This window comes from Trifolium pratense, linkage group LG2 (genome assembly GCF_020283565.1).
Source record: "Trifolium pratense cultivar HEN17-A07 linkage group LG2, ARS_RC_1.1, whole genome shotgun sequence".
Taxonomy (NCBI): domain Eukaryota; kingdom Viridiplantae; phylum Streptophyta; class Magnoliopsida; order Fabales; family Fabaceae; genus Trifolium; species Trifolium pratense.
This window is the reverse complement of record NC_060060.1, coordinates 5,420,087-5,446,404: the sequence shown is the minus strand read 5'-3', so window position 1 is coordinate 5,446,404 and position 26,318 is coordinate 5,420,087. Positions and strand designations below refer to the sequence as shown.

The 26,318-nt window shown below is 31.1% G+C and overlaps 3 protein-coding genes across 3 annotated transcripts; all 3 read left to right on the top strand.

Moving 5' to 3' along the window:
* Positions 1 to 1,074: 1,074 nt before the first annotated feature.
* LOC123906527 (alpha-dioxygenase 1-like) lies at positions 1,075 to 5,530 on the top strand. Its single transcript, XM_045956452.1, has 10 exons — positions 1,075 to 1,216; positions 1,626 to 1,889; positions 2,424 to 2,573; positions 2,853 to 2,986; positions 3,128 to 3,341; positions 3,489 to 3,634; positions 3,930 to 4,157; positions 4,257 to 4,459; positions 4,557 to 4,800; positions 5,141 to 5,530. Exons 1-10 carry the CDS (start codon positions 1,094 to 1,096, stop codon positions 5,364 to 5,366), a joined length of 1,932 nt encoding a protein of 643 aa, XP_045812408.1. The 5' UTR covers positions 1,075 to 1,093; the 3' UTR covers positions 5,367 to 5,530.
* Positions 5,531 to 12,212: 6,682 nt separating this feature from the next.
* On the top strand, positions 12,213 to 13,451 carry LOC123904033 (F-box/kelch-repeat protein At3g06240-like). Its single transcript, XM_045953731.1, has one exon. It carries the CDS (start codon positions 12,213 to 12,215, stop codon positions 13,449 to 13,451), a length of 1,239 nt encoding a protein of 412 aa, XP_045809687.1.
* A 1,079-nt stretch (positions 13,452 to 14,530) lies between these two features.
* On the top strand, positions 14,531 to 21,017 carry LOC123904031 (ubiquitin-activating enzyme E1 1-like). The gene is made up of 7 exons (XM_045953730.1): positions 14,531 to 14,710; positions 16,227 to 16,476; positions 17,200 to 17,417; positions 17,875 to 18,669; positions 18,795 to 19,663; positions 19,760 to 20,162; positions 20,418 to 21,017. Exons 1-7 carry the CDS (start codon positions 14,531 to 14,533, stop codon positions 21,015 to 21,017), a joined length of 3,315 nt encoding a protein of 1,104 aa, XP_045809686.1.
* The last annotated feature ends 5,301 nt before the right edge of the window (positions 21,018 to 26,318 follow it).

Below are 26,318 nucleotides of genomic sequence, written 5' to 3'. Positions count from 1 at the left end.
CAAATGCTAATATGTCCCACTTAATGTGTTTCAAAAATAGTAATAATCAAGTTTATTAATTAAAAGATATGATCCACAATATTTATTAAATAATTAAATCAATTTCAAAGAAATTGTGATACTTGCCAATTATCATCCTATGATTACACACGCAGATAAATTATTTTGTTTCAAAAGCAGTTTTTTTTTGTCAATTATTTTTTAATGTTGAAAACAAAAAATTTAATTAGAAGTATTTTAAAATTCCAAAATATATTAGCAATTCAAAACCCAAAATAGCACTAACAATCGTTCCAAAAAAAATAGATTATTAAGGATCCATATAATGTCAGGCGCGTGTAATCATGATGATGGTCGGTAAGTATCACAATTTGCCTTTGTAATTGATTTAAATAATTAATAAATATTGTGGATCATATCTTTTAATTAAAAAACTTGATTATTACTATTTTTGAAACACATTAAGTAGGATACTAGCTCATTAATTGAACCTTAAAATGCGCCCTTAAGGCACATGTTAGCGGAACCCTATAAAAATATGGGTAATGCTAAATAGAGCTCATGGACACTAATTAAACATACTAAAAATGAAACTAAAAGATAAAGTTAATGCAGTAAAGATGGTTTTTTATGTTTTTAATGTATTAAATGTACAAATTTCAATGTAAAACTTCCATATTAGTGTGCTTAACTAGTGCCCGGGACATTGTTTAGTATTTTTCTAAAAATATTTTTTTTAATATGAATGTTTTTTTTTGTTTACAATGAGTGAGAATCGAACACATAACCTATAACGTACTACCCAAACCGCTCACCACTAGACCAAACATAGTACCCTTAATATGAATTTTTTTAATTAACCGCACTTACTACAATTTCATTCTTTACTCTTCTATTTTTATTTTTTTATTTCTCTACTATTGAGTTATTCAAGAAAATGTCCACCTTAGCTGCAAGAACCAAAATTGAGAGACCAAAAAAAACTTCTCACTCCTCTCCCTTTTGTGCTTATAAATACCCTAAAGTTTTTTATCTGAATGACACACGCAAACACAAATATTTCAGAAAAATTAATCTTGTATCAAACAAAACCATGTGGTCTATAGTAATTGATCCCATTAGAGATCTTGTTACAAGAGTTATGCAACATTCCATTCATAAAGATTTCCATGAAGCAGTGGCCAAAATGTCTATCATAGATGCTTTTCTCTTCCTTGTAAAAATACTCTTTTCATCAAATCAACTATATTATTCTTCCTTTAACAATATCATACATTATTGTTGTTGTGAAATTGAATTCTCATAACCTCTTAGTGATGATCAGATGATTCCTATTTTAAAGCAAATTCAATCGTAAAATCATAAAAATACAAATTTATTTTATCTTTATCTAAGTCGAGATTATGTTTTCTATGACCATAGAGACTCAGACTCTCGAATATAGATTCACTAAAGTAAATTTTTCACACAGTTTGACGCTATAATAGAAACTATAAATTCATCATGTAGTTATATCAGGAAATCTGGAAATCTCGGTCAATGCTACATGTATAACTAATTAAATTTACTTTATTATTCTCATAGCCTCTAACTACATGATTTTTTTTTTTTTATGATAAGTACAGATTGTACACTCCATTGACAAATTGGGAATATGGCATCGTTTACCAGTTTTCTTAGGCCTAATTTACTTGGCCATTAGGAGACATCTTCACCAAGAGTACAACCTCATCAATGTTGGTACAACACCTGTGGGGATTAGGTCCAACCCTATTGATTTTCCATATAGAACACCTAATGGAAAATATAATGATCCCTTTAATGATGGTGCTGGAAGTCATGGGTCTTTCTTTGGAAGAAATATTCTCCCGGTTGATCAGAAGAACAAGGTACAGATTCAAAATTACATGATTGATTTTTTTAGAATTTTTAATTAGAGATTAAAATTTAAACATACAAAAAAAATAAATTTTAAATTCCTTTTGGTAAGCAAAATTTGAGTACAAAAATATCACATGTCAACAATGACATCCCAATTTGGATACTCACAACTCACCGACTACCTATCATTTACAACATCCTAATAAATATATTAAAATAAATAAATATGTTTTTTTGAACAAGAAATAAATAAATATGTTAAAATAAATGAGCATCTAATATAAACCAAGTTCCAAGATGAACCTTACTATTTTTAGTACACATTTTTAATAAAGTATTATATCTTTTTTTATTTAAAATAGTAAGAGTCCACCTTTAAATTATTTTTTAGAGGTCCATACAAAAACATAAAAATAAAGAGTAGAAAAATACATTTTTAAAAGAGTAGATAAAAATCCAAATAAAAATAAATAAACATGAATTACTTTGCTTACAATAGTGATGAGAAGGTATTTAGTGTTTTTTTTTTCTTTCTTGTGCAGTTGTTGAAGCCAGATCCAATGGTGGTGGCTACAAAACTTTTGGAGAGGAGAACATACAAGGACACAGGGAAACAATTTAATGTAATAGCAGCATCTTGGATTCAATTTATGATACATGATTGGATCGATCATATGGAAGACACTAAGCAGGTGTGAAAGTTTCATCATTAATATTTACTTTTTTATTTTTATTTTTTTTTAACTATAGCTATTATCAATACTATATTTTGTTTTTATTTTAAAACTATTATACATTTAAACCTTATTTTAATGTGTATATTATGTAAATCCCTATGTTTGGTTTATTAATTAAAAGTTTGAGTAAAATGCATGAGATTTTAAGTTCGATTCTCATTGACTCTATTGTAAGTTAAAAAATGTAAAAATTTCTCGTATAGTGTCTCACACTAGTTTATATATTATATATAGATTGAACTCACTGCACCAAGAGAAGTTGCAAGTCAATGTCCACTAAAATCTTTCAAGTTCCTCAAAACGAAGGAAATTCCCACTGGCTTCTATGAGATCAAAACTGGACATTCAAACATTCGTACACCTTGGTGGTAAGAATACTTATATTAACATGTGTTAATATTACTTTTGGGTCAAGTTATGTTAATTCTAGGATAAATTAATACATTTAAATGAGTTAGTACGTACAACTATTAATTTTATGTAACTTTTCATATTTGATCAACTAAAAGGGATGGAAGTGTGATATATGGAAGCAACGAAGAAGTTTTGAATAAAGTGAGAACTTTTAAAGATGGAAAGATCAAAATATCAAAAGAAGGTCACCTTCTCCATAACAAAGATGGAACAACAATATCTGGTGACATTCGCAATAGTTGGGTTGGTGTCACAACTTTACAAACCCTTTTTGTTCAAGATCACAATGCTGTTTGTGATACCCTCAAGGTATGTGTACTAGTATATACATTTGAAATCTAAAACATATGTCACACACACTTGTGCATGTGTTACATTTTCAAGAGAAAAAAAAATTAAAGAGAGACCAAACAAAGGAAATTTGATTTATATATGTGTAATATTGTATTTTATTAGAAACATTATCCGGAGTTGGAAGATGAAGATCTTTATCGTCATGCTAGATTGGTGACTTCAGCTGTGATTGCAAAGATTCATACTATAGATTGGACTGTTGAGCTCCTTAAAACTGACACTTTGCTTGCAGGCATGCACGCCAATTGGTAAGAGCTAGCACTTGTTGTTATAAATATTATTTTTAGTCGGTCATATGGTCGAATACCGAATTTTCAAAAAAAAAATACTATTGTCTTGGACATTTATAATTTTAGTTTAGTAATATATTAATTATTATTCAAAATAATGTTTAGGGTTTGTTTTTTATAAGAAATTTTTGCTCCAAATTTATTGGATTGGTTGTTACTATATATCTCAAATCAAAATAAAATAAAATTAGTATTTGGTATGGTTCATTTCATTTTATATGTCATGGAGATAAAGAATACAATTTTATTTTAGGTATGGTTTATTGGGAAAGAAATTCAAGGACACATTTGGACATGTTGGAAATGCCATCTTGGGTGGATTTGTGGGCATGAAGAAATCAGAAAATCATGGTGTTCCATACTCTTTAACCGAAGAATTTGCTAGTGTCTATAGAATGCATCCACTTTTACCTGATTCTCTACATTTGAGAGATATATCTGCCTCTCCAGGACAAAACAAGTCTCCCCCATTAATCAAAGAGTATGTCATATATATCGTTTATTGCACCATTAATCAAAGAATATGTGCAAATCTCAAAACTTTTTAAATTTTTTCTTACTTTTGGTTGGTATTGTATAGGATTCCTATGAATGATTTGATTGGACTAAAAGGAGAAAAGACTTTGTTGGAGATAGGAGTTGCAAAACAATTGGTATCAATGGGTCACCAAGCTTGTGGAGCCTTAGAACTTTGGAACTATCCATCATGGCTTAGAGACCTTGTACCACATAACATAGATGGCACAGAAAGATATGAGCATGTGGACTTAGCTGCTCTTGAAAGTATGACAATGGAGCCATAACTTTTGATTTCGAGTTTTTTTTTTTTTTTTCACTACCAGTATCCTGACATTGTAATTTCATTTAATAAATTATACAGTTTACAGGGATAGAGAGAGAAATGTTGCAAGATATAACCAATTCAGGAGAGGACTACTGATGATACCTATCTCTAAATGGGAAGATTTGACAGATGATACGGAAGTAATTGAAGTATTGGAAGAGGTATATGGTGATGATGTTGAGGAGCTTGATGTATTAGTAGGTCTCATGGCAGAGAAGAAAATAAAAGGTTTTGCAATTAGTGAGACAGCTTTTACAATATTCCTTCTCATGGCATCTAGGTAAAAACAATAATAAAATTTTATTTTATTAGATTGATGCTTATACGTACCTCATTATATATTATATAAGGTTTTGGCTAACATGCACAAGTGCATGATATGATGCATGTTGCACAAGTTGCCGATTTTATTATAACGAATACGAATTTTACAAAAACTACCGTTGGATTGAAAGTTTATATTATATAGATCATTCATAAAAAAAAAATTAAAAACATTGAAAATCATTTGATATGTTATTGAGTCTCATAAAGATTAACGGTATTTAATAAAAATTCATAAACCGTTAATTTTAACGGGTGTCATTTGATATGTTATTGAAATATATTGCACTTTGCAGGAGATTAGAAGCTGATAGATTTTTCACAAGCAACTACAATGAGGAGACATACACCAAAAAAGGGTTGGAATGGGTGAATACAACTGAAAGCTTGAAAGATGTGATTGATCGTCACTATCCAGAAATGACACACAAATGGTTGAACTCAACTAGTGTGTTTTCGGTTTGGGATTCACCTCCAAACAAACACAATCCTATTCCAATTTACTTTCGCGTTCCTAATTAATTATTGAACTTATATGTGTATTTGTGTACATACATACACATTTGTTGGTGTGTATGTATTCATGTTTACTTGTTGTAAGAATAAAGCTTATATTAGAGTACTTTGTATTTTCAAAAAATGGGTATGATTTCATAGTAGTAAAATCTAGTATTTGATTTCCTAAAGCTCAATCTCATTAGTCATAAACCATTATCATCCTCCTCTACATCCTTCTCATTTGATAGTGTGTGTTCCTTTCTTTGAGGGGTTTAGTTGGGTGTAGTTGTGTATATTGACTAATAATAATATTTTACGTTTAATTCAATTTAAAAATTTAGTAATTAATCGTAATGTAATGCAAAAATATCTTTGCACAATATAATTGATGTGTATTTAATCAATACAGAAATTTCGTAATAATTTAGTTTTTTTATCAACAAGATGGTATTGTAAAAAGAATAAAATATTGTATAATCAAGATATTAAACTCGTGTGATTATTGAGTTTTTTTTTAGGACGAATAGTTCGAGAAAAATTATGACGAATCGTTCGAGAAAATTCAAAAGAAATTGATCATTTTGACTTGGAAGAAGGTGATCTTGGCATAAGATCTTTGTCTAGTCTTAGCTTTGGAATTGGAGCTTCCCTTATTCGCTTACTAATCACTGAATTTCGGCACACATTTTCTATTTTGACATGTTGTAACTTTTTTTAGTCTAAGATTAGCTTTTTACCCTTTTTCTAAACTTTGGATCATAATTGAACTCTAAGATCATCTTCAATGGTGTAGTACCTATTAGGTACTCATGATACTTATTAGGTACTACCATTGGAGCACAACACATTTTAGTACCAAATAAGTACCACTTCTCAAATAAGCACTCTCTCTCATAGTACCTAAGAGAATTTGTGGCACTCATTTATAAAGGTGTAAAGTTATTGATGAGATGTGGAGTTATTTGTGGGACCCATTTAAATTTTTCTAAGAGGTGGGTTGGAGAGATTAAGTTCTACATCTGCGGCAGATGAGAAATCAGGTCAAATTTGGGTCACTTGCTGGAGGTTGAAGATGAAGTTTTTTTTTTCTGTTGTTGCGCGTAACATATGTATATATTACGAAACGAAATTAAAGCACACAAACATTGGTGGCCTAGTGGTTACAAAACAAATTGGAAATTGGAAATTAATAGGCAGACTTAGAAAGTTGCAAAACAAATTAATTGCTTGATTTGAATTTAAAAATATACCCTAATTAATTAAAGAGTGGTGACTCAATTTGATCTCTCACAAAATTTGTATGAAACAATTCAATATCTAACAATGTTTTTTTTAAAAAATATTTAAAAAATAAAAATAAAAATAAAACTTAAATTAGTCTCTAACATTTTTATATCAGCGACAAACTAGTCTCTTGGTTATAACAAATAAAAAACTAATTTATCCCTAGTATGAAAATGTTAGAGACTAAATTGATCCGTCTGAAATTTGTGCTGGATCAAAATGAATCTTCACTCTTAATTAAATTAAATTTTGATAATTGCGAGATATCATAAGCAGTCCGAATTTTTAAAATTTATTGATTATTGTAAAAAAAATATATATATAATTTTTTGGTTTTTGTTTTTTATTTTCTAATTTTGGCTCTGTTTGGTAACACAAATAAGCTAGCTTATAGCTTATTATATGAGCTTATAAGCTTGTTTCAAAAAATTAGAGGTGTTTGGTAACAAGCTTTTTGTACTAGCTTATAGCTTTTTTTCAGATGCTATTTCAAGTAGCATTTGAGCTTATAGCTTATAGCTTTTTACACTTTATTCCATTTTTACCCTTTAATTTAATAACTACTCACTCTAAAAAATAAACTACCCACTATCAATTATGTAATTTTATATTTAATAACCACTTTAAAAGCTAATTTTACCAAACACTTTAATTTCAATAAGCTAGCTTTTCAGCTATCAGCTATAAGCTAGCTTTTCAGCTATCAGCTAGCTTATCAGCTATCAGCTAGCTTATCAGCTATCAGCTAGCTTATAGCTTATTTTTACCAAACAGACCCTTTATGCGTAGAATAAACTTTTTTGTTTGAAGCAATGCATAGACTAAAATAACTATACTACAATAAAACAAAAATCAAATTTTTTCATTGATGATTCAGACCATTTAATATATTACCTACACTGACTAACAATTGATTAAACTTTTAAATTTCGATAGTCAAACATTTTAGTCTTGTTAATTTAAAATTCAAATTTATAATTAATTGTTAGTCCAATTATTATTTTTTAAAAATTTTTGTCAAATAAATAATCTCACAATAAATAGTTACACAAAAAAAAAATACCCACAAAAATATGACATAAACAAGACTTGAACTCACAACCTTAAACACTACGCCAGCAATGTTTATGTAATTAAATTTCGTTTCGTAATATATTAATATGTTACGCGCAACAACTGGAAAAAAAAAAAGTTTTTCTTCAACCTCTAGCAAGTGACCCGAATTTGACCCGACTTCTCATCCACCGCAGATGTAGATCTCGCGCATTGCCATCCAATTTTAAGATAAAAAATCACAATTAATAACTCATAAACATCATACAAATAGTTTCTAATATGTTTTTGATTTTAATTTCAATTAAAAATGTATTAAATCAAATACTAAAATTAAAATATGAAGAACAAATACCCAGATTTGTTGAAGAAAATACTCAGATTTGATACCTAAATTATGTTACCCATTATGCAAGAGGAGAATTTTGATTAAAAAGAAAGAGATGCATTTAGAGAAAAGAAGTAAAAAGAGATTTTTGAGAATACTAATGGTGCATATCAAGAGGAAGAAGATGAAAAGAATGGATGAAATATCCGTAAAAAAAAAAAAAAACTGGAAGAGAATGATGGAAAAATTAAAAAACATGAATTGAAACATGGGTGTGTTTACAATTATTTAATGTTGTGTTGTCACAATTAAGAATTAACTATATTTTAATAATATTATAAATGACACTTTGGTAGACTACTACATATAAGACACCTAAGATGGGCTGAATGACCCATTTTTAAGGAATGGATAGTTAAGAATTTTCCCTAAAAATATTTGTTTCTTCTGTGCCAAAAATTGGGTTTGGATTTGTACATGCTAATGAATCATACTCTACGCTTGTTTCACTACTCTTGCGACCAAAACCAACCCAAACATCTATCTATCTATCTATCTATCTATCTATCTATCTATCTATCTATATCTATCTATCTATCTATCTATCTATATCTATCTATCTATCTATCTATATATATAATTGTAAAGCAAACTTTTTTTTGCTGATGTGGCAGCCTAACAAAGCTTCTATTTTTTCTTTTTTTCTAAGCTTAAGTTGATGCTTATGTGTCATCTCTCATACTATTATGATGATGATGTGTCATCTTTTAAAAAAAAATGAATAAATATGGTTAATGATATCAACTTAATGGAAAGAATACATAAGGTCAAGAGTTATCTTGCATCGAATCTTCTTTATTTACGAAAATAATTACTACTTATTTGTTTTCTTACATTCTAAACTCTCTCATATATTAATACATACATATAATACATAAACCTTTCAATTATACTAATCAGTAACCACCACTAACTCTTCCTTTTCCATCAATTAATTGGTAACAACAATTTGTTATTACAATTGCATTTGCATTTCTACTTAAATGGACATCCTCTTTTTACAATTGCATTTGCATGATGCCGAAATAGGAGGGTTTTATTTAAAGGTAATTAGCTTTTACATAAAAATGTATTTTTATTTCATTATTTATTATTTATTTTACTTTAACATTGTACCATAGATCTTTGGATTTATATGTCAATCATTTGTTTTACTTCTTATTTTGTGATCCGGTGCATTCTGATATTTAACACCTTGATGTTTTTGTTATCTTAGGAAGGAGTACTTCATTGAAATTCTATCTACCTTTGTCAATCGCATTACTTTTACTCTTTGGCAAGGTGAAAAAATGTTTGTTTATTTATTATAATATTTATATGAATATTCTCTAAGTATTTGCTTCTTCTTTTGCTACCATGGTACTTATAAGATATTCTCTATTTGCTTCTTCTTTTGCTACCATGGTACTTATATTGATCTTTCACGTTTTTAAAAAATGCCAAGATTTTACATTTGTTTCATGAATTGTAAACTTGAGTATGCATATATAAAAATTGTGCTTAGTTAAAAAATTTGTTCTATTTTAGGTTGAGTTGCTATCAATCTCATGAATTGTACATTTTTAGTCTTTATTTGTTGAGATGTCTATACCAACTGACATATCAATTTTTTTTTACAAAAATTGCCTTCTTTTACAGATTATCTATTTCATCAAGTTTTAATAATGAGAATTTTAATTTTAATTTCTATTGATCATATGAGTTCACGCATGCTTGAATTTTTATTTGGGTGAGAAGGTTACGAGATTCACACTTTGATCATTAACGCAACATTGTTGTTGCTGAATGTGTAGCAACATCACAAATGGAGTTTGGGAAAATATTACTATGACAAATTAAACCAATTCTCAAGCTTTATCATGGAGGAAGTCCTAACCGTGGCATCATATGAAATTGCATTATATGAATAGTCCTATTCAATTTCTGTTTCAGAACCATTGTATAGAATTGAATAATTTAGAATTTATTTTCATTAATAAGAAGAGAGATATGTATATTTTTAGTAAAAAAAAAAGAAGAAGAAGAAGAGACATGTATCTCTGTAAACTAAAAAAGCTTCACAATTTCTCTTAAGTTCTCTCGATTTCTATATAATCCAATAAAGTAGCACAAGAACTGCATTTTTTAAAATATGAGCAATTGTAAATTGCTTAGAGAATAGAGAAGAAGAGTAAGAGTAAGCAGTTACGCTATCTGATACATAATTTAAGACGAACTGAACCAAAGGATGAAAAAGATAAAAAATCACCAAAGATAAAATACATTTAAACAAGATTTTTATTGAAACCTTTCTGATGGACAAGACAGACATATCAAGCATATTTATCTCTATAAGGGATCCTAAGATATAAAAATCATATGAATTTACCAATTCGATCAACAAAAAATGAAAAATTCTTGCATATAATTGCAACATTAAGATAAAATATGATATATCTCTCAAAGCTTATGCAATTGTTTTCATTATTTTGATGATCACCAATTACAGCCATTGCCAATGAAAAGTCAAGTATAATTGTAGAATGATATATTGCTTAGTTTTATATACATTAGACCCCTTTTGTAGTTATTATTATTTTTCTTATCTGCAAAATTTTTTTTTTTAAAAAAATTTGTTATCTCATTATGTGTCTTGATCTTTTATAGATTCAACATGTGAGAATATTACGGTGCACATTATGTGTGCTAATGTATATATGATTTGTACCTTTGACTTCATATAAGAGAATGATCATGAGGTATATCTCAATTTATATGTAAAGGAAGTGCTTCAAAAAAAAATGTAAAGGAAGGTTTTCCCTTCAAAATCATGAGGTATATGTCTATTTATAACTTAATTATTTATAAAAACTCAAATTTGAGTGGTCGATTGATTATGAGAGTTTGGTTGTTGAATAGGTCTCGAGGTATGGTCTGGCTTGAATGACCATTGTATGTATTATAGTAGCATTTTATTATTGATGGTACAACTTAACCTATAAATATATTATTTTATTTGAGCTTGATTTCTTCCCTATTCCCTACAATACAAAAATACACCATTGTATGGATTGTCGTAACATTCTATCGCTTGGAACAATAAACAAGGCCGGTTTACGGTGTTGCAAGTGAGGTAGTAGCATTGAACTTGGTATTTTTGTGTTGTTTAACATTATAATATACAAATTAGGGTATAAAAAACCTCTAATTCTAATGTTAGTTTTAAAGGATCTCTTTCAAATTTCACTAACCAAAAGCTTCAAATTTTTACAGATTTTTTTTTCGGTGAGGGATTTTTACAGTATTTTACTAATGAGTTTTAATCTATCTCGAAAGTTTATAAACGAACTATTTATTCTTTTGAAGTACTTATCTAATATAAAATAGGAATAAATATATTTTTAGTCTTTCTAAATACACCAACTTTCATTTTTAGATTTAATAGAAAATACCGATAAAGTTTATGTCTTGATTAAACACCACAAAAAAATTTCATCATAATTTTTTTTTTCTTTTTGACTTGATCATAAAAAAGTATTTTTAATATACATACCTATCTTTGATAATTTTATTTGAAGTTGAACTTAGGAGAAACTTATTAACCGCTTAGCAAACTCATTAGTTAGCTGATTAATTGGGTTCATTAAATACAATGGACATTATGAATTTTATAAGTCTATTATTTATCAATATTATAAATCTATTATTAAATTTTAAAAAATTTAATATCATATTATTTTATTCAATAACCAAATTATAAAATAACAAATTTAATCAAACTCGTGCATCGCACGGGTTTAATTTCTAGTATATACATAAAGTAAGACACAAACAAGCAGTCTCTACGCTTGTTTCACTACTCTTGCAACCAAAACCCTAGCACCTTTAAAATTAGGGTTTAGCATTGTTGAAAATATTGTTGCTAAATTGTCATTGTTGTTAGGATTAGTTTCAATCTTTTAGTTAATAAAAATCCCTACTTATTAGGAGTTGTTAGAGGATTTTTCTCCACAATCCACGTTATCAGTTAGTGGACTGGTTTAGTGGAGTGATTCAATTTATTTGCTTTTCTTTGTAAAGGCTTTATATAAGCCACTACTTTGCAGTTGAATAATATCATAGCATTCCCTTTTTCTATTCAACAAATTGCGACGGAGAAGAAATCAATGGCTGCTACAAACGAAAAGGTGAACTCTTACATACCTGATGATATTTCCTTATCAATTCTATCAAAGTTGCCTGTTAAATCTTTGAAGCGATTTGAATGTGTTCGAAAATCATGGTCTCTCTTATTTCAAAATGATCACTTCATGAACATGTTCCGTAGCAATTTCTTATCGTATAATGACCCATCATCTCTCATCCTAAATGTTAATCAGTCCCCTGATGAAGACCTTTTCTATTCTTTTTCTGGTGAGATGTTTGAGAATATGGTTCAATTAGATTGGTCAAATCCATTTAAAGGTTGGAGACCTCTTCTTACTAATATTTTTGGATCTGGTAGTATTAATGGCACATTTTGTCTCTATTCATCTATTAATGTCAGAATTGCATTGTGGACACCAGCTACCCAAACAGGCAAGCTCTTTCATTCCAGTGAGGCTGAGTGGTTGCATTCGCATATCCCAAATTCTGTTACGTATAATATTCACGGATTTGGTTATGAACATGCTACAAATGACTATAAGGTCATTCGGCATGTGCATGTTTCTATAGGATCATCATGTGATTACTTTGACGAATGGGTGAAAATACTTCATAATCCCATATGGGAGATATACAGCCTAAGAAGTGACTCGTGGAGGAGACTTCATATTAACATGCCATATTCATTGGAATGTAATGGTGGCACCCAAGTCTACATGGATGGAGTGTGTCATTGGTTGTGTGAAAAAGAAGAAGAAGAAGAAGAAGAAGAAGAAGAAGAAGAAGAAGAAGAAGAAGAAGAAGAAGAAGAAGAAGAAGAAGAAAGACCAAAAAGACCATTTTTGGTTTCATTTTACTTGAACAATGAGGTGTTCTGCATAACACCCATACCATCAAATGTAGATAATTGTTATGAGGTTAATTCATGGATAAATTTGGCGGTGTTCAATGGGTTCATTGCATTGATCTCATATCATAATGAGGCGAGTACTTTTCACATATCAATTTTGGGTGAATTTGGTATAAAGGAATCATGGACTAAATTTTTAATTGTTGGGCCATTGTCTTGTGTTGAGCGTCCTATGGGAGTGGGGATGAAAGGAGAAATAGTCTTCATAAGTAAAGATGGAAAACTAGTTTGGCTTGATTTAAATACCCAAATGATTGCGGAGCTTGGTTACGAAGGAGGACTGGTTTATTATAGTCAGATAGTAAACTACAAGGAAAACATTCTTCCAATTCAAGGAATAAGTCATTAATTGTTTTTCTTGTTTTCACAATTATTGGGATATTAGCTTGTTTACTCTATCTATTCTTATTTGCAAACTAATTTGGTTTCTGCATCAATGAAATGATTGACATTTTACCCTTATTGAATGGCCTTTAGGTTTGTGTTGAAATAATATCTATATGAAGAATTTGATAATATACTTTGAACTTTTACTACATTCTGCCAGCAATATGTATTCACTATGTTTAACATTCTGCCAGCGATAATATACTTTTTCTGGCTACTCCACTTCTTGGAAGGTGCGCGCGGTGAGATCATGTAATTAGTAATCCAACAAACAAGATGCTTCTAGAAACAATCTACTTGATCGAAGGTATTGGGGATATATATGTATATTCCAAAAGAATAAGGTTTGATTGTTATTTGTTATATTTGCAGTATATGCTTTGTGTAGCACTTGAGTGTGATCTTTCACTGCATTCTTGATTTTATGCTGAACTGTCAAGAGTGTAGACCATCACTTCTCTTCATGTTTATATTCTTTGCCTACTCTTCATGAAAAAAGTAAAATGATAGAGTTTTTCAGAAATGCCTCTCTCATGTTATTCATAGTTTTCAATTCCTGCGCAAAAGACTGATCAGCCAAAACCTGTTATGCCATGTTGATAGGGTCAGTTATTATGCCATGCTTGTAATTTAAGTTACATCTTAGATTCATCATCTTTGATAAATATACATCACTAGCTCTTTTGTAATTGTAAATTAATGAAATCATAATGAACAATTATCCCTCCTCTCAAAAATAACTTTCAATTTATGTTTACATTTCTCATTTGTACTGAATTCTATTCAACCATTGGAATTCCTACTTCGAGACTTGATTCTATCGGTTTCGTCTCTGAAATCTATTTTCCGTTACAATTGGGATCTCGAGCCTTCGATTCAGCGCGCATAACGGCTGCAAAATTCAAGAGTGTGAAAATTTTGAGTGCTGTTGAAGTAGAAGAGAAGATGGAAATTGGGTTTATGTTTTGTATGTGATGAACCTTTCACTGTTGATCATGCATCGAAGCATAACCGCATTCGATTCGATTCAAAGTGATAGAGATGGATGAAGTAGATGTGGAACCAGAAAGTGAAGGTTTTCCTCAACCTGAAGCTTCCTCAAAGGACAATAATCTTCAAGTCGATTTTCACAAAGAAAGTGTTGTGCATGACGATGACACGTCGAAAGCAGCGGTGAAAGCCAAATTCCATCAATCTGTAGATGTCATTTCTATTGACCTAGTGATAGGACTCGATCTCGATTACGACTGAACATTGATCGATAAAATAAAATAGTAGAATTACTAGACCTTGGTTCCAGCATCAATCTAATGCCATTAACTCTCGTCGAGAAGTACAAACTGGGAAAAATGACAATTTCCAGTAAGTTGGAACTACTCCTAGCAAACAAGTCAATAATAAATGCACATGGGATGATTGAAGATGTCATAGTGAAAGTCAAAGACCTGACATTCCCAATAGACTTTGTGATCATAAACATAGACTTAGCTGATGAAAGAGATATAATCCTATGAAGACCATTCCTAGCAACCAGTCACGCCTGCATCAACATGAAGAAGGGAGAGTTGACCATTGAGATGAATAAAAAGCAATTGATGGATAATATGTTGTTGTTTTTTTCACTTTTGCAGGTGTAGGATTAATACTGTTAAGAGTTTTGCCAATTGATACTTGGGGAATCGACTTTGCCTTAGAGTTAGAAGATGGGCCAAGCTTTGCCATAGAAATAAGAGATGAGCCAATATTGTTCAACTTAAAATAAACATCTCTGGGTCCATCACTATAAACACCACCTTTATGTGGTCTTGCCCCCCTTCGTCTACAGAAAACATAGTAATATGTGTGCGGTCCAATTCTTCCAACCGAGTCTTGTTTCGAATCATACCCCCTGTAATAGTTAGGTTTGTGTTGGTGGTTTTGAATTAATTAGTCCTATAAAGATGATTAAATAATAACTAACTAATTCAAATTTTCTAAATTTAAGGGACTAACTTAAAAAGTTTAAAATATAAAGAACCGGAAGAGATTAACTCAAAACTTTTAAAATATAAGGTACTTGAAAGTTGAAATATAAAATAAACCCAATGAACCAAAAGTATGGTTTCCGTTGGACCCAAAACTATTCAAACTTGAACCACGCTTTACGTGAACATCCCTATAACGACGTCATATTTTCACATACCAAACCAACACAAAACGACGCCGTATCACACCCTTCACACTGTTACCCACAAAGTCACAACAAACATGTTTGCTTTCTAATTTTCTACATTACAAAAATCCATAAATACCCCTCAATTCATAACTCAATTTTCTTTTCCTTTCTAATTTCGCATTTTCGTTTTTCTAATTTCAAATTCTAGTATAAATACCATAACACTTCAAACACACTATCACAAAAACCCAAAACCAAGAAGAAGAAGAAGAAGCATAACCGTTTTCTGTTTCTCTCCGATTCCCGCCATTTCTCTTGATTCCCGCCATTTCTCTCGATTCCATTCTTCGTTTTCCTTACTTCTTCTAGATGTTCCGATCGGTAAGTTGCTTCGATCTTCCTCATTCTCTTCTTGATTTGTATCTCTTGCTTTTTTACTCAATCTTAATCACGTTAAGGAATCTCTAGGGTTATGGTTTTTTGTTAGTCATTTTTCCGTTAATCTTAACTATTTTCAGTTAATCTTTACGTTTTTGCATGTTTTTTAGTTGATCTTTATACTTCCTAGTTGATCTTTAGTAGTTTACCGAACCAGAAGAATCGGCCGTTAACAGCGACCGGAGTTTGAGTGGCAGTAATAACAACAATAGCAATAGCGAGAAAGAGGTTGATCAAGGAACTTACGTTATGCCTGTGGGAGATAACAATCCTCAAGAGATTGATGAAGATTTACATAGCAGGCAGCTGGCTGTGTATGGTAGAGAGACCATGCGGAGGCTTTTTGGAGCTGATGTCCTTGTGTCCGGAATGCAGGGTCTTGGCGTCGAGATTGGTAAGTAGTTTTTGATATTGAATCTCGGTTGATCGCTTGCTTTTCATGTTGTTATTGTTGTTTCTTGAATGAATATTAGATTAGTTTCTTGATGCTGTTATATTTTTTGTTGTTTGTGATTTTTGTGTGCCATATTGTTTGTAATGGTTCTTGATGAAGCTTTTTCAATGGTTAATTTAATTGGAGATGATGTGATTAGTGCTAGTAAGTTCTGTGGTTATGGTCATGACTTTTGGTTTTGGTATGTAGTCTTTGATCTTGAATTTTTGTTGATTGCTTGTCACATTGTTATTGTTGTTTCTTCAGTAGATTTTAGGTTAGTTTCTTGCTGCCTAGATATAGGTTTGGTTTGTGTTTTTTGTTCAATTTTTGATTTGTAATGGTTCTCGGTAAAACTGCCAATGGTTATTTCTGCTCTATATCCTGGAGCTTAAACATCTCTGCTTCTTAGATAATGAGATTGGTCCTTCTAAGTTTTGTGATTTGGTTATTAGTTTTCATTGCCATCTGCAAAATGGAGGCAGTGACGGGGATATCACTGTACATATTCTTGTAGTTTATTATTTATGGTAAGAGATTTCAATGGAGGGGATATCACTGTACATAATCTTGTAGTTTATTGTTTATGGTGAGAAATTTCAATGGACAATGATTAACTGCTCTTCAAATTCAGTCTTGTAATGTTTACATTGTTAACTTAAGCCATTAAATTGCCATTTGCAGCGAAGAATCTCATTCTTGCCGGTGTCAAATCTGTGACCTTGCATGATGTGGGGAATGTTGAGCTATGGGACATGTCTAGCAATTTTGTGTTTTCGGAGAATGATGTTGGGAAAAACAGAGCATTGGCTTCTGTTGCTAAGTTGCAGGAGCTGAACAATGCAGTGGTTGTGCAAAGCTTAACATCTGAGCTGACAAAAGAGAAACTTGCTGATTTCCAAGTATCTCTCTTGCTTTCTACTCTTCACACACACACACACACACACACACTTACATAGATGTTTGTCTGTTTGCTTGTCGTTTCTGAATATTTTAATTTATCTATGGTTTTTGAAAGGGCAATGTAGCTGCTGAAAATGTTCTCACTTCTAGTAGGCTAGTAGCAGTTGATATTTAGAAAATATGTTTGTAAAGTTTTATAGTTTCCCCTAGCATATAAAACCACTGATAAGCACTCCTTTCTGCATATTGATTTGTTGCTCTTGCTCCTTTCCATAAAGTCCTGCTGTGATGATTTGCATAATTCTGAAGTAAAGACAAGTATATAACCTAAGACTGATAATGTTTGTAGTATAATGTTGTAATTTATTTTGAAGTTTTTTCCGAACTGTTTGTGCTTTCATAAGTAGTGTATAATGCTTGTGATATTTACAATTTTTTTATTTGCTATTTTTGTAGGCTGTTGTTTTTACTGATATTAGTCTTGAGAAAGCCATTGAGTACAATGATTACTGCCACAGTCATGAACCTACTATTGCTTTTATTAAAACCGAAGTTAGAGGCCTTTTTGGTTCCGTGTTCTGTGATTTTGGGCCTGAGTTTACTGTTTTTGATGTTGATGGAGAGGAAGCCCATACTGGCATAATTGCATCTGTCAGCAACGACAATCCTGCTCTAGTTTCCTGTGTTGATGATGAGAGGCTTGAGTTTCAGGATGGAGATCTTGTTGTATTCTCTGAAGTTCATGGTATGAAGGAATTAAATGATGGAAAGCCAAGGAAGATTAAAAATGCTAGCGCTTATTCATTTACCCTTGAAGAAGACACGACAAATTATGGTAGCTATGAAAAAGGTGGTATTGTCACACAAATCAAGCAGCAAAAGGTATTGAATTTTAAGCCACTGAGGGAGGCACTTAGTGATAAAGGTGATTTTCTTCTGAGTGATTTTGCCAAGTTTGATCGCCCACCTCTCCTTCACTTAGCATTCCAGGCTTTGGATAAATTTATGTCTGAGTTAGGTCGCTTCCCTATTCCTGGAGTAGAGGATGATGCACAAAAGCTTATAGCCATTGTCACTGATATGAATGACAGCTCAGGTGATGATAAACTAGATGCTATAAATCCAAAACTGTTGCGCCGATTTGCCTTTGGTTCTAGGGCTGTACTGAACCCTATGGCTGCCATGTTTGGTGGAATTGTTGGACAAGAAGTTCTCAAAGCTTGCTCTGGAAAATTTCATCCACTTTTTCAAGTAAGTATATTTTTAACTGTTTCATCATTTTTTTATGAACTGTTTCATGTTTTTTTTAATGAACTGTTTCATCATGTTCTCTGCTTTTTTAAAATACTTTTGTTTAAACTTTTGTTCCCTTGCAGTTTTTCTATTTTGATTCGGTGGAATCACTTCCTTCAGAACAGCTGGACCCAGATGATTTTAGACCAGTAAATAGTCGTTATGATGCACAAATTTCAGTTTTTGGACGGAAGTTACAAAAGAAGTTAGAGGATTCTCAAGTGTTTGTTGTTGGATGTAGTGCCTTGGGATGTGAATTTTTAAAAAACCTTGCACTTATGGGAGTTGCTTGTGGAAAGCAGGGGAAGTTGACAATTACTGATGATGATGTGATAGAGAAAAGCAATCTAAGCAGACAGTTACTCTTCCGTGATTGGAATATTGGACAGGCCAAGTCCACTGTTGCTGCTTCAGCTGCTGCATCTATAAATCCTAGTTTTAATATTGAAGCTCTACAAAACCGTGTCAGCCCTGAAACTGAAAATGTGTTTCATGATACCTTCTGGGAAAACTTGAGTGTTGTGATAAATGCACTGGACGATGTGAATGCAAGACGGTATGTTGATCGGAGATGCCTGTATTTCCAAAAGCCTCTTCTTGAATCTGGGACTCTTGGAGCGAAATGCAATACCCAGATGGTCATTCCCCATCTCACAGAAAATTATGGTGCATCGATAGATCCTCCTGAGAAACAGGCACCGATGTGCACTGTGCACTCATTTCCACACAACATTGATCATTGCTTGACATGGGCCCGATCAGAGTTTGATGGTTTGTTTGAGAAAACTCCAGCTGAAGTCGATACATATTTGTCCAACCCAAGTGAATATACTAATGCAATGAGGAATGCTGGAGATGGTCAAGCAAGGCATACTTTGGAGCGTGCTCTTGATTGTCTGGACAGGGATAAGTGTGACACTTTTGAAGATTGTATTACTTGGGCTCGACTAAAGTATACTTTTGAAGATTTTAGACTTGTGTTCTCTTTTAGTAATGATGTGGCACCATATTAATTTTTCTATCTATTTATAACCATTTTTTTCTACAGGTTTGAAGATTATTTTGCTAATCGGGTGAAGCAGTTGACCATTAATTTTCCTGAAGATGCTACAACTAGTACTGGAGCTCCTTTCTGGTCTGCTCCAAAAAGATTTCCTCGCCCATTGCAGTTTTCGACCTCTGGTCTGGGTCACCTAAATTTTGTGATGTCTGCTGCTATTTTACGCTCAGAAATTTCTGGTATCCCAATTCCTGAGTGGGTTAAGAACCCTAAGAAGGTGGCTGATGCAGTTGGTAGGGTGATTGTACCTGGCTTTCAGCCTAAAGGTGAGAAAGTAGTGACAGACGAGAAGGCTGATGCAGATGTTATTAATGATCTAATAATCAAGTTAGAGACGTGTCGGACAAATTTGGCCCCTACATTCAGGATGAAGCCAATTCAGTTTGAGAAGGTTTGTTTTTCTTTCATTACAGTTGCGGAAAACTAAATAGCTTCTCTAGTAAAATGTTTGAATTCTTGTCATTTATGTTCATATATTGTAGAATTTAGTTACATTTGAAAATGCTAGATTGGTGGGTATGATTTTGTATTAGCTTGAAATTGGATCATCACTTGAGTTTATGAGCCTTATATTCTGTATTTGAATGCACTTTCTTTTATTGGTTGTCATAACTTAAGAAATTGATTTTCTGTTAAAAAACTGCAGGATGATGATACAAACTACCATATGGATGTGATTGCTGGGCTTGCAAACATGAGAGCTCGGAATTACAGCATTCCTGAGGTTGACAAGCTTAAAGCCAAGTTTATTGCTGGGCAGATTATTCCTGCAATTGCAACCTCAACTGCCATGGCCACTGGTCTTGTCTGCTTGGAGCTGTACAAAGTTTTGGATGGAGGCCACAAAGTCAAAGACTATAGAAACACATTTGCAAACTTAGCATTGCCTCTCTTTTCAATGGCGGAGCCAGTCCCACCGAAGGTTATCAATCATAAAGAGACAAGTTGGACAGTTTGGAACCGATGGACTCTGGGAAACAATCCCACCCTTAGGGAACTTATTCAGTGGCTGAAGGATAAAGGCTTGAAAGCTTACAGTATTTCATGCGGAAATTATTTGCTCTTTCCTAGCATGGTCGGTAGCACTAAAGATAAAAAGAAGCGTATGGACAGAACAATAGAAAATCTGGTAAGGGACAAGTTGACGATTCCTTTGTATCGTCGTCATTTGGACCTGCTTGTGGGATGTCAGGATGAGGAAGGTAATGATGTTGATATCCCTCGAGTTTCCGTTTGTTTCCGTTAGATTGGTTGATTTCATCTTTAGATTTAGGCCGAAAGACAGCATGCTTGACTCATGCTCCATATTCATGATGAATACACAGACTCAACATTGTTGAGTATTTCAGATACTTCAAATATGAATTCAATAGAAGTTTCAATCCTCGAGTATTATTGTCTTTGCATGTTTCTGGCCCTTCCTTACCCCTGTTGCTATTATTTATTGTCTTTGCTTGTCACTTTTTCTGCTTCTTTAGTTTTTGCAGTGCTTTTGTCTAAGCTAAGTACTACGTTTGAGTTGCCTCGTAACTCTGGAGTGTCTTTATAGTTTATAGGGTATATTGGCAAATGATATTTTTTGTTATAAGAGTATAGGCAAACAAATTGATTTGGTACATCTCAATTTTATTTTCTATCTATATTCTATAATTATTATTCTATATGTTTTTTGAATTATAATTATTTTATCCTCTCAATTTTTTTTCCTCAATTTTTACAGCTTAACAATTGACCAACTTTACTTTAATTTTTTCTAATTAAAATATTATCACATGTTTTTAATCCAATGGTCTATATACAAACATTATTTCCTCAATTTTAAGCAATTTGCATTGGGTCCAATAATTTTGAGCAATTTGTCCTTCAATTTTAACATTCAAGAAAATGTTTCTTTAATCAATTTCTTTCATTTACTATATTTAAATTCTCATCTTTCCACAAAGTATTTTTTAGGCTTTGATAATGGATTCTTTTTTAAGGCTTTTTTTTTATATATAGAAATAGGATGAATTCATTGCATTTCACTAAAAACTAGGGAATAGCTTTGAGAACTAGTCGTAAATAAAGTTGGTCGGTCAACTATGAATAATTGGATTTGCTTTTTTCCCTGATTAATCTTGTAGTTAATTTTTTATGTAAATTAAGAATAGCCTTGGATTCTCCTATGAAGCTAGGCTATGATAGATCCTAACTCAAACTATCAGATTGTGAACTAGGACAAATTATAATATGGAGTCAAAAATTCCGAAGATCAGTGTCAAAAATTCCAATAACTGTGGAGATACACTTAAAAAATAAAGTGACTACCACAATATATGTCGTTTTTACATTTTTACGCATATTAAGAAATATAATGAATGTTGTATGAAAAAAGAAATTATGAATTAGTTTATAAAATTACCCTTCATTAATTGTATGGGAAAAATAAATTGAAGAATCGAAAGAATAGAGAATAATAAATAATTAAGGGTATAATAGAAAAAATAGAATGCTTCATTGGTATCGTAAAACGACATATAATTTGGTACAAATTTTTTCTCCAAAATAACATATATTGTGGTACAGAGGGAATATTATTTTCGGCTTAAACATTGACCTAATTGATGACGGTTTTATCCAAGGTTATCAAAACCGGACCGGTCGGTCGGACCGTGAACCGGTCATGAAAACGGTTCGGTTATGAGCAAAAAACTGATAGGAAACGGACCGGCAAAAAACCGCGTGAACCGGGACGAACCGGCCAGGGCGATTCAAGCGGTTCTGCAGAATTTATAAATAAAAAAAAAAAACAGGGCAAAACGACGTCGTTTTAACTTTTTTTCTAGTTTTTAATTTTTTATATCTAGATGAACATTTAGTTTTTAACTTGGCACTATGTTGCATTTTGCTATGCATTTGACAATGGACTTCTTTATGAACTTGATGAACATTTAGTTTTTGTTTTTTCACTTGGCACTTTGTTTTTGTAGTATGTTGCCAATTGATTTTTTTGAAGGCAAAATGTTGTCAATTGATGTTATAGTGCTATTTTGTGTTATTGAACTTAGTTTATTATATAATTTCTAATTTGGTTTGAATTATAAATTGTATTTTATTTTGACTTGTGATATTTTATCTTTTTAATGTGTGAAATTATGAAATATTGAGCAATTATTCATATATAAAAATTATGCAAACAAGAATAAAAACGTGAAGTTGAATGAAAATTGTTTGCAAACGAGTAGTTGAATTGTCATGATAAGTAAAGAGAAAATAATGACGTGTAAGAGTAAGAACAAGAATAAAAACGTGAAGTTTGTAAACCAGTAGAGAGAGGTCTAGGGTCATCGTTTCACTTGCAATATTTGATTATGTCTAGTTCCATTTGAATTCATTTATTTTAACTCAATTACCAATCTCTTTACTAAAACTATTAATCTGTTTGGTCATGCAAAGAGTTGAAATTTAAGAAAAGCATAAAGCACAAAAAAGTTGAATGATTGGAAGACTATGATTAAGGTTTGGTCATGCAATAATTTAAGTCTCATTTATCCTATAGGTCCACCAATTAACTGCAGTACGGTCGCTGATCAATCAATTGATTATAAACATTCATAGGTTGATAATTCCTACTTATGTGATAAAATCAATAGGATAAAATTAATTAACAAAATATCGAAATTCAAATTAGAAACTAGAACATATAGCTAAGACATAGCAAAAGAAATTTTAATTGCAAGATACACCAAAAACCCTAGAATAGTATTTAGCTATCCATAATCAAAAAGAACACCAACATAAAAGTTGAATTCATGAAATTAAGAGTAAGAAATAACTCTAGAATGAAGAAAATATGTTGCTCCAAAGTTTCAATCTTCAATCCAAAGCTTTTCCAATGTCTGGTGGTAAGTAAATTGACTATTTTCATTATGACCGCACATTTCTTTAAAGCTCAGTTAGTATCAGCTTAAGCTTCTGTTTAAAATCTAAAATTAAGTTATTGATTTGGAAAAAGCTGCAGCAAATGGAACCTTGCTTTGGTGTATATTGTTTTTACTTGTGCAGATGAGTTTAAGAGACTTTTCACACGCTACCAATCGATCTTGTGGTCTTTGGTTTGTTACCTTTGACACTAAGGAAGCTGTTGATGATCTTCTAACAAGATTGAGTTTGCATGCACTCAGGTGAGAAATCTTTCATTCATGTAACTGCATTCCATTATCTTAATTTTCTCACAACAGATATAATAGTTCATATGGTGTTGAGATTAAACTCAGTTAATATCAGCTTATGATTCTGTTTAAAATCTAAAATTAAACATTATCTTATTAATTATTTATGGTTTTCCACGTCATTAATTATTTATTATTAAACATTATCTTATTATTTCTTTACTATGAAAAGGTTTTACTGGTTTTACTGGTTTTTCTGATTTGATTAGACTATGTTTTTCTTTTTTTTTTACTGTATTTTACTCTCTTTTTTTTGTGATTTTTACTATTTTTTACTTATTATTGGAGATTTACTGAATTTTTCTTTTTTTTTGTTTATGCTATTTAAAGTTATTTTATTTATTTTTACTTTTTTTCCATATTCATTTTGATATTTTTTTGTCATTTTTAGAATTTTTTCATTCAAAAGAAATAATAAGATAATGTTTAATAATAAATAATTAATGACGTGGAAAACACTTATACACATAAGCACTGCCACATAAGCTAATATGATAGAGGGGCAAAATCTAACAAAAATTAAAATGAGGATAAAAGTCCGCATTTTAAAATCGGGGGTAAAATTCCTATTTAATTAAAACAGGAGGACAAAACTGTATTTAAGCCATTATTTTTTTAACTTCATATCTATAATTTTCTTTAAAATTGTTATATATAAAATTTTACTTAAGATTCGAAAGGCAACCGGAGACTGAGTTTGAAATCACATCAAAGAGAAATTCGAGAGGCCAAGGACAAACACACCAAAAGAAGTTTTCTACCAAAAATTAACTTTCAAACACCAAAGGAGATAATAGCAAACAATTTTTGGCGGTTCCATCGAAGAGAAGTTAACAGGACATGTGGTATACATGTAAAGATTGAAGGCGATTAGTCGAATTTTCTTGTTTTCTTATAAATATGAGCTCATTTCCAAAAGAGGAATTCATAGCTTAAAATAGAAAAGCATCTTCACGTTAACACACAAAACACACAAGGATACATTTCTTAATACAAGTTGTAAACTCTTAATTGACGTATGAACTCAATTTACCTTTCAGCAATTTATTATTTTTATTTAATTTCAAGTTTATACACGCCTAGATTATCATTACTCAAATTTGAAACAATCATAAACCTGCTAGCTGAAGAACCCACAAAGGATTTAATCTAAGTATGAGTTTGTCCGTTGAATTTCTTGTGTTGGAGTGTAAGAATATCACTTGTTAGTATTAATAAACTATTGTCGGTGGATATAAAAGATATTTATGATTGAAACTTGTGTCCCAGAGCATTAGTTAAGCCTATTAAAAAGGAAATTATGTCTTGAAATTTGTGTATTCAGAACTTCGAAAATGTATAAAGCTATCTTACCAACATTAATTTTATTTTTATGGTTAAATATATTTTTGGTCCCTATAGTGTTCCAGATTTTTTGTTTTAGTCCCTAAAGATTTTTTTTGCACTTTTTGGTACTAAAAAAAATTTCTATCACAACTTTTGGTCCCTACTTTTAATCAAACTTTTGTATACTTTCATATTTTTGAATGATTTTTTTATTCATGTTTATAATAATAAGAACATCTTCGATAAAAATTTATAATTTTTTAACATGAAATGAATTATTTATGAATTTTTATGTAAAAAAACTAAAATATTCATATTTGATTCATCTCTTATTAAAAAAATTTAAGTTTTTGCAAGAGAGTTTCATATAATGTATTAAACATGACCGAAGAAAAAATTTTAAAATTTCGAATGATATGCATAAGTTGGTCAAAATCATATTTAACCCTACTTTTTAAGGACTAAAAAGTACAGAAAAAAAAAAATCTTTAGGTACTAAAAGTAAAATTTTGAAAAATTATAGGAATCAAAATCATATTTAACCCTACTTTTTATTATTTTTTTGGTATGTTTAACAAATACTCCATCCGTGCCAACATATAAGCAAAAGTTGGTCAACCAAAGTGAATGTATTGGGTCCAAATTTTCAACCAAATACATTAAGTTTTTTTTACTCAATTTTGCTTATATTTTGGGATGGAGGGGTATCTCGAAAAATACAAAAATATACTTCATCCGGTCCTAAATATAAGAGAAAAATTACTTTTTAAATTCATCGAGAATTTAAGTATTTCATCTATAATGTTGGTCAAATACATAGGATTCTCGATGAATCTAAAAAGTAGTTTTCTTTTAGAAACGGAACTAATATTGAGTCATAAAAGATTGCCTAGCACACGTGAATTTATTGATTTTGGACCCCACGGAGCTCGAATCCACAAGGATTATGGATATGTGTTTGATTCGTTGACTTAGTAAAATTAGCAATTAATAATTTCATTTTGTTTGTA